The 9,685-nt window shown below is 37.4% G+C and overlaps 1 protein-coding gene across 2 annotated transcripts in view; it reads right to left on the reverse strand.

Annotated features, from left to right (window-relative positions):
• Positions 1 to 9,685, reverse strand: part of LOC106513395 (SH3 and PX domain-containing protein 2A) — a 75,805-nt gene that overhangs the window by 43,645 nt on the left and 22,475 nt on the right. For both annotated transcript variants that reach the window (XM_014002204.1, XM_014002211.1), the window contains exons 3-5: positions 7,851 to 7,926; positions 6,376 to 6,452; positions 4,916 to 5,007 (exon numbers count right to left, since the gene is read on the reverse strand). In XM_014002204.1, the coding sequence (XP_013857658.1) occupies positions 4,916 to 5,007; positions 6,376 to 6,452; positions 7,851 to 7,926 (245 nt within the window). The remainder of the gene's footprint in view (positions 1 to 4,915; positions 5,008 to 6,375; positions 6,453 to 7,850; positions 7,927 to 9,685) is intronic.

A 9,685-nucleotide genomic window follows, 5' to 3' on the forward strand; every position in this document is an offset into this window, starting at 1 on the left:
GTTAACTATTTTTCTGTTAGTTGAAGCTTTTAGCTTCTATACTAATTTAGCTTTTAGATACAGAGCTGCATTTTTTTCTAAATCTTGCATATGTTTTGATTGTTTCTGCCTTTGTCTTGCTTGTTTGAACTGTAACTCAGGTTCATCACCAGTATTATTCACACTGCATTTTCTCAGAAAATACCTTTTTATGTTTTTGCTTCTTTCTTTGCTCACACTTCTGCTTTCCCTTTTATTTTAATGCTTTGTGTTGCATTATTATTATACAGAATAAATATTGTAATTTCTGTGTCTTTCCACTGACAGCTTTGCTCCAGTCTGCCAAGACATTTTAGGGCAGTTTCAAAGTGAACAGAGTTTGTCAGAAGGCTCAAACTGAATGCATGATAAACTCATCATTAGTTACTCATTAAGGTGCTGTCAGTTCAGAATGAGCGATCATTCTTCATCATCTCTGCTGCAGACGCATAAGGATGCTTCAGAAGAAGGAAGTGTGTAAATATCGCAAACCACATAGGGCGTGTGGGCTGACTGCCTGCGCTCATTTAGGTATCTGAGCAGCTGTGGGAGAAGACTGATGAGAAGCTGAGCTTTGACACAGATGGAAACAGACACCTGGCTCTCTGGTGGGGCCAGCAGCAGGACTGGAGCCACCGTTAGTCAAGGATCTGAGCACATGGTTGGATAAATCGTATCCAACATTTGCCAGCTCATCAGCTCAGATTAGAAAACCACTTATGGCTGTTTTGTAATGTTTAATGTGGATTAATCTGGAAAAAAAATGTTTGCTTTTGGAGACTAAAACAAAACTATTATTTCACTCTGACATCACTGAAATATGAACAGTACAAAAAGCTAAAATAGCATTAGGTTAGCTAGAATTTAAAAGCAGCAAAACAATATATTTAAGCTAAAAGTAGCAGAACAGCATAAACAAGCAAAAATYTAGTTAAAAGATAAAAATAGCAAAATGATCCCTAAGAAGACAGAAATAGATGCACTGATACAGATACTGGTATCAGTATCAGTACCAATACCAGCACTTTTATACAAGTACTCATACACGTACAAAGTGCTCCAATAACTAGAACCGATACCAGTATCAATACTTCATTCAGTGTGTCAGAGTTTACATTTCAAGTGAAACTTTGGTCAGTTTAATGTTTAAGAAATGTATACAAGTTGAATGAAAATTGTATTTTCTTTTTATTTTAATGTTGCAACAATATATTTCATGCTCTGTATTTGATTTGATGCAGTCAGAAGGGCTGTAGGCCTATAAGGAGGAGTTGARCATTTTGATAAATAGATGACTAAAAAAGTGCAAAGAATACAAGACAAAAGAAAAAAAAAAGGACAACAATAGCATGAATGCTGATTCAGCATTTACACAATAAGCACTGACATTGTGTAAAATGTTTACAGTTTACAGTTCATCGTTCCTGCTGAGTGACGTTATTGGTGTGAAAGTTTTTTTTTTTTAAAAAACGCAATTTGATTTCAGCGTTTGTTTTTGGCCCGAATCGGACTGGGTGGAGCTGAAGCTGAAGCTCGGGGAGAAACGACGAGGATGAAGCAAATGCTTGACCCGCCGTGCTCGCTCGCGACCCTCAGCGCAAACACAGAGGTGGAGTTATATTCCTCCCAGGAGGAGGAAGAGTGAGCGCACAGCTTTGGCTCCGCGCGCTCTCCTTCTGTCACCSGTAAAATCTAACAGCTAAGAGGAGAGAAAGGGCACGTCCACACGTTTTAAACAATTAAGAAACTGTTGTCAAGCCTTTTGGGACGCGTTTAAACCTTTAGATAACAACTTGTGTGCTTCACTGTGTAAGTCAGCGTATTTATTAAGCACGTGGAAGGGACAAAACACCATTTCAAAGTAAAAGTTCAAAAGAATCTAAATGATAAACATTGCAGCAGCTACTTTTTCTAGGTGGGCCTGGAATGTGTGCAGAGACACTCCTGCGTGAACCCGGCTTTCCCTCCGCAGGATTAACCTCTGTTCTCTGCGGTCAGTGGGTCGCCGTCATYGGGCAGCAAATCACCGTGATAAAGCTGAGGGCTGACGTGTTCGGTGGAAAAAAACAGAACAGGAGGTTCTGAGTGAGAGGTAACAGCGCTGCTGGAAGAGCGCACACAGGCCCGTTAAACTCCCCGCATGCTCGCTCCAGTTTGCAGCAAAAAAAAAAAAAAGAAGAAGCTTGGCCACGATTGCCCACTGACATCAGTGTCAAAGAATGCTTTTTTATTTTTTTGACCACGAATCAACTACTAATCATTCCCCTTGTGCTGAAAAGCTGATGTCATATTAACCTTTAGGCTGTAGAGTGAAACAGACTGTCAGACAAATGCAGTTGCACACAAGTCAAATTAATTACCTCGTACTTGTGATCCAGGTATTATTATATTGTTCTCACATATAAAAGTAGAGATTATTTAAGTGTAAAAAGCTGCACACCTTGTTTAAATTTGAGGATAAAACTTGGCTATTACTATTATAATTAGGATTAAGTACACAACTATATCCAGAGTTGGTAATCCAGAGCAAAATGAGGTGTATGAGAACATGCATGTGCTGAAAGCTGATACCAAAATCATGATTAAATGTTTTGAATAGGAAAGTCGAGACAATATTAAAGTCTGAACTAAAAAAATTACATTAAATTAAAAGGGAARAAATGCATCTGTCAAATGACAAAAGGCAAAATGAAAAGTTCAACAAGTTCTTTAACTTCTTGCATGAACTTATAAACTGTGGTGGTTATTCCACTTTTTTCTTGCTAGATTAGTTTTATATCTGTTGCAGATCTTTTATGTAGCTCATTAGGATACGAAACTAGTATTAATTAAATAGYAATTAATTTATTAATAATATTTTTTTTCCAATCCTATAAAAGTAAAAAAAAATCTTGTGCAATTTGTGTATTTTTTTTACATGATTAGAATCAGAGATGGCAGTAATTTAAAAACTTCTAGTTAGGGAAAAAATGTTAGTTTGTTTAAAAAGCATGTTAATTGGCGCCCTCTGGTGGTAAAAGCATGTTACTGCCTTTGTTTGTTTGTTTGTTGAACATTAGATGGCAGTGTTGGATGATGGACTCATGGGTTTGAATACATTTCACTAGGGGAGGCCTGGCCTATCTCCACAGATAGCATGAGTGACAACATGGAGGAGCAAAAACTGCAACCTAACAGGGCTCACAGTCATCATAGCAACTATTAGATTAACAACAAGCCCAACTGGATCTGTTTCACAAATTATCTGTTATATTGTTTTTACAAGAAATTGATCATTTTGTTAGTTTCATTCAACAATTATGTAAAACAGCAGATATATACCAGAAAAAAAATCTATAATTTATAAATATCAATGATCTAAAGCNATCTAAAGCAGACCTGAAGTCAGTCAGTAACTTAGACTTTTTAGAAAGTTGAAAAATTATGACTTACACTAATAATAAAGAATATTATTTCTTACTGTCATAAATAATAAATATTTACCAGTCAACACTTTAAAATGTTCTCTGCATACCCAGTTATAGGATTAAACTTGTTTCTATTGACTTTAGCTAGATGTGTCTAATAAAACCTAAAAAAAGTTAAATGTAAATTTTTACCTGATGACACATCAGCCTAAAATTTWATAATTTGGGTTTCTGTATAATAAACTGCACAAGCTAATATCTGCTAACCTGTTCAATAATTAGCAGTGAAAAAACCAGATTTACAAGTTTATTTTAATTTTTAACTTATTAGCTTCAGTTTTGGTCAGATCACATCCACAGTGAGGTAAAGAAGATTAAATCTGCTTACTTGTGAAAGGAGACAAGTTTCTCTTCTGTTGGTACATCCATAACACACATCATTTTCAGCATCATTTAAAACATTAGATAGATTACGTACACTCTAAAATATTAATAATATTTTTGTTATTATTAATAGTTCTTATGACTCCTACATTGTCAGTCCTTTTTTTTCACTGAAGTGAAAAAAAACATAACCTACTTAGAATTAGATTCTGTAGATTCGTTTAGGAGAAAAACACTAATCAGAGGAAAGTCAATGTAATATTTACGATTTTAATTCTGAAAAACTGTTTTCCGTTACCATTTAAAGGAAATCATTCTCTTTTTTTTAGCAGTTGTCGTGCTAAAAGTATTTTGTCTTTTTTCTGAAATACACAAACTTAAAAATTTAAAAACGTGTTTTGTGCTCTCGACTACGTGTGACAGAGCTGATACTCAAAGATGCAGCCCGAGTGAAAAAGGACTGCGTGGGCGGTCTGMCTTTTAGACCTTAATGTCTCAGTTCAGGCTGCGCTGGGCTGTGTCTAAGACAACATGAGGCTCTTACTTTGAAGTGGGATTAAAATGCATGAAGGGTTAGAGAAGGATGGGCCTGGTGGGGGCTGAGAGGTCACTTAAACATTTTCTCCYAGTTTCTCAAAAAAAAGCAAGGTCTAAATTGTAAAGAACAAATTCACATTTTCATATAAATAATGTGTTTTTTTTGCGTAGAAATTAACATACACGACAAGGACAAACCAATACAAAAACAAAAAGTAGCCTTGCAGCCCGCCTAGGCTGTAATTACTCCACTCTGACTTCAAAACTGAATATGACAAATGACTTGAGTGAAAGCCTTTTCTGCCCTGAGACGAACTCCYGACTCCTCTGATCCTTCCTCGTTTGCTCTGGCATCAGATGTCACCTCGCTGAAATCATTATTAATAAAACGCAGCGCCTCCGAACCAGAACCTATCCATCATCCCAGACAAAGCAGAGACTGCGGATCAGGATKCAGGAACGTGAATGAAAGGTCCCAGCTGTGAAGGCGGTGTCAGGCTTTAACAGCTCATGTGACAGAGGGGAAGCTAACGCTGAACACACAGTTCGTCACGGTCCCAGTTACTCACTCTGTGGGAGGATTGAGGTCCTCTGACTTGGTTTCAAAGAAGTTAAGAACTTCCTCACTTTGGGAAATGGGGGTAGGAAGTTTCATCAGAGCCTGTGGGAAGAAAAGGAAAACATGCTACTGGTTACAACAAAAAACATGAAAGAAGCATCAAGTATAAAAATATGAATAAATACAGAACGGAAATAAATTGCTAATCCAAATCCATTTTTAATTCACTAGAAAACGTAGTAAACATAAATGTTTAAACTGAGAAATTGTTCTTTTTTTTTAAATTAATTAGAATTTTGTAACAACACATTGTAAAAGAGATGAGACAAAAGTCTAAAATTAAGTGGTACAAATAGGAAACAGCTAAAAGGGTGTTTTGAAACTAAATAGGTTAATTGTCAAATAGTCATCAAAAGTATAAAAAGAGCATTTTAGAGGTTTAATCTTTTAGAAGTGTAAGAAGAGGTTCGCCTGTCTGCAAATACTGCTTCTAAAAACTGTGTTTTATGTTGGATCTTAGAAATAAAAAAGAGAGGGACCATCTGGCCTGTGATCAGAGCTCAGTTCTAATACATGCCTCTCTGGTGGTATAGGGATGCATTAATGACTATAACATTGGAAGCGTACGCATGTGCAAAGACAGCATCAATGCAAAAACATATCTGTACATTTTAGAGTAATATATACTCCCATCCATCCGTCTTTTTCAGGGAAGGCTTTGCATATTCCAGCAAGTCAATGGTAAACACTGCATCTGTTATAACAGCATCGTTTTGTAGTTGAACAGTCCAGATGATGAACTGGCCCACCTGCAGTCCAGAGCTCTGGTAAAGACGACCCAGTACTGAACAGTTAGGATCCTATCAGACAAGAGTTGGCCAAAACTTTCAGCAGCTGRTCGTCTCACCAGTTTATCACACCTRTATTATTCCTACAGATCAGAAGACCAGCCAAAGATGTGGAGGGTGTGGAGGGGAAGGAAGACGGCTTCGAGCCAAGAGAGGGGAGTAAAAACAAAGGAACACACACGGGGTTGTGTGAGTGCAAGGCCTGGTGATGTGAGTTCAAACCATGTTTTGACATAACTGCATCGACCTACTGAGTGAATGAGGAAACATCATGATAATAAAAAAAWTTTTATCTTTCACGTTCAATTCTTAACAAACAAAACGCCTGGCAACACACCTGAATTCTTTCTCGGACCTACACACATCAAAAGGACACGTCTGCACTCACGACTGTACTTCACATGTGCTGATTCAGTCTTATTCCTGCGTGCCCTACTTCCCTCGTTTCCTCTGTAAGCTGCCTATTTACATCTCTGACAGGACGTGACCGTCACACAGAGCGGTTGCTTTCCTGTTGAGGCTGGCGGAGAAGATAAATTTTGAAGCCTGCCTTCGAAAAAAAAAAGACTCTTCACAACAAGGAAGAAAATAGTAAACGAGTWGTACAAAAAGTCTTACATACTTTGCAGTAATTATCCAGGTGCTTCAGTCTTTTGACAGCTACGTCTCTGATGTGACTGCGGCGAAACAAGACTTTACCTGGAAACAAACAGAGATAAGTTAAATAAATATAAATACATTTTAAAAATGCAGATCTGGTATTTTGTTTTGTTTTCTGAATTGTAGCTTTGTTACTCCTGCTGTTTTGTTCATTCATTCACTAGTTTTGTGCTCCTGATCAAAAATAATTTGCTCATTTATTAACCTACTATTATCATAAAAGTTTTATTGAGTCCTGTTACTATGAATAGTACTTTTTTTGTAGCTGAAATGATCACAAAAAGGTTAATTTAGCTGAAAAAGTCACAATTAGCTGAAAATAGCTAAAAAGTAGCTTAAATTGTAGAAAACAGCTAAAAGAAGATTAAAACGACTACATTAGCCGACAGAAAAAGATAGAAGCATAAAAAATTTAATTAACAGACTAGCTAAAAAAAGGCATAAAAATAGCTGAAAAGCAGAAAAAAGCTAAAGTTATCAAAAACGAAGCTGAAAGTAGCTAAAATTAGTACAAAAGAGTAAAAACAAAATGCATAGCCAGAAGAAAATGTGAAAAGTGCAGGAAAGGTTTAACTATTTTGAAGTGTTTGAAGGATGTTGAAGACGGCTCCATTCATTTTCAGTTGGAACAAAAAAGTGGCCTAAAGGGCTAAAAAGTATACAAAAATACCAAAAGTCATAGCTGGAATGTCCTGAAGAAGCTGAAAGTTTTGACTCATGAATTGTCGAATTAGCACAAAATTTGCAGAACGAGATGCACGCCGAAAAAAATATGTGGAAGAAAAAGATGGAAAAAGATCATCTCAAGGAATATTTTGACTATAATAAATTTGAGTAATAGCTAATAGCTTTAATTTCAYAATTGTTCTTATTTCAGCTGCTCCAGAAGTCACCACAGCAAGTGAATTTGCATTTACGTTTAGCAGTTGTTTTAAGCTGCATGCCCTTACTGAAAACCACCTGGGCTCAAACTTGCAGCCTCAGAATTACGAGACCGCCACACAAACCACTTAACCCCCTTCACTGAGTTCCACTATAGCAGCCTCTTTATTTTCTGCAGCTAAAAGAACACAGCTAAATCCACGCTGAGCTGAGAGCTCCACACGACACAGACCAGGCTCGAGCCACAACAAAGGCTCTCTCTTCACTGCTCTCCTCTGCTCTGGCTCACAAAGACTTCATCAGAAAAGACAAATCCTTCTCAGGCTGTAACCTCCTACTGACATGGCTGACCACAAACTGATTTGGCCTGGGCGGCATATGGAAGCTGATAAAACAATGCGGCGTGGTAGGCCATGCGATGGAGAGTGTAGGAGAACCAACAAACAGCAGTTTCCAAAGGTCTCACAGAAAACCCAAACCCTGCAGTAGCTTATGAAACTGAAAACGGATAATAGTGACAGTCAAACTAAATATGCAGGTACTAATGTTCATCACCTGGCAAAAAAGGAATGATTCTCTTTTTGGGGTCCTTCTGTCCTCCCTCAATTGGGAATTTGTCGAGGATTCGCATCTGTAAAGAACAGATCAATAAATGACACGACAAATAGCAMGATTCAAAAAACATTTTCTAGTTACTATAAGCTTTAAATTATATTTCATGTGAACTGTTTAAAAGTCTAGCAAATACATTTATTGAAAAAAGCAGGAAAAAGTGTTTTCTGTCACTGCCATAAAAGGAGACAAATCAGGCTTTTAAATCCTTATTTTTTTAAATTTAAACCATTCATTTGGGGTCTAAAGTGGAACTGCAATATTTTTGGTCTCAGTTCCTCCTTATTGTAACTCCACAAGCCCCTCTTTCATCCCTTTTTCTGAGTTGTGTTTCAAATCAACTCATTTTGATGCTGTCCAGATCTTATTTGGCAGTTCAGTCGCAAAWACTGTAATGTAGTAGTTCARAAAACGTAATAAAAAATAGGAAAAAACTCACCCTTGGAAAAATATGACCCAAACAGAACATAAATGTATCTATGCAGCACCGTGAGAGACTAAATATTCTGCACTCCTAGAGACAAGTACAYAAAAAAGKCTTTTAATTGCAAGAAAAGTACTTTTTGCAGGACTTGTCCCCTTTAAATAGAAATCATAGATATCATCTGTGAAGCAGAGTCAGCTGCCTTCAAATATTTTCAGTTTGACAACTGGCTCACCAAACAAGCATTATCTTATCTAAATCTTCAAAAACTCATCTTAGCGAGCTTTAAAAAAAAACTGAATGCTGAAATAACATTACCGGTAAATGTAGACTGATTGAGTCACAGATAGATATCATGTTTCTGTTCAGTCATGAATGTGTTCACCCTTCACTTACAACACGTTAGGTATTTACTTTGATGAATGAGAGGAATGTGTCACATATACTGTAAGTCTGCAACCAAACTTCTAGTTTCTTTTCTCAATAAATGACTCCCATGACAGAAGTAACGCGGAGCTCGAACGCCAAATGCAGCCCTGCCTATGTACGTTCCGCTTTGCCTTTTTCCAGATGTGCTCCGTCAAGCGGCAAACAGCGTCGAGCTAAAGCACATGCAAGGAGGGGACCGTGAGACTCGTCTCAGTCTAGCCTGAGCCAAAGAGAACCAGGTGGACAAACAGAGACAAGCTCGGCGGTGAAAGCTGGATCCAGTCTGTCTGGGCCTGTAGGAGGTGTTTGTAGGACTCCTCCTGTAAGAAGTGGTTTGGTTTCTCATTTTGTGGTTCCTCTGCTGACCTTGTTAAATCTATGAGTCTCTTTCAGGTTGAACGAGTCTCTTGTGAGCTCCCTTTAAAAAAAAAACACGCACACAGTCAGCATTGTGTTTTGAGGCAAAGCAAAGAGCTGAGCATCAAGAAAAGTTTTGGCTAACCAAACCAACAAATATGCAGGATACCAAATTTGACCTTACTAAAATTAGTCTTTCGCTTTTAAAACTTAAAGGGAAAAAACTCAAAAAATGTCCACAAGCCAGACAAATTTTCTTTAAAATGGGAGCAAGTTTTATAGTGAGGGGTGAAACGTCCAAATATTCCTGTTGTTTTAACAATACGTTGGAAACTGTACATARACTTGAAKAGGAACACTAGACTGAGCCCCGCCCATWTCGTCCACTGTTAGYATGGAGGAGCAGAAACAGAGACCTAACAGGGCAACAGCTCACAGCCTCCATAGAAACTAATAGATAAACAGCAAGCCCAACTGGATCTGTTTCACAAACTATCTGTAATATTTTTTACAATAAATTAATATGTTAATTTCATTCAACAATCATGTAAAACAGCAAATATATACC

The sequence above is a fragment of the Austrofundulus limnaeus genome, unplaced genomic scaffold (genome assembly GCF_001266775.1).
Source record: "Austrofundulus limnaeus strain Quisiro unplaced genomic scaffold, Austrofundulus_limnaeus-1.0 Scaffold0, whole genome shotgun sequence".
NCBI lineage: Eukaryota > Metazoa > Chordata > Actinopteri > Cyprinodontiformes > Rivulidae > Austrofundulus > Austrofundulus limnaeus.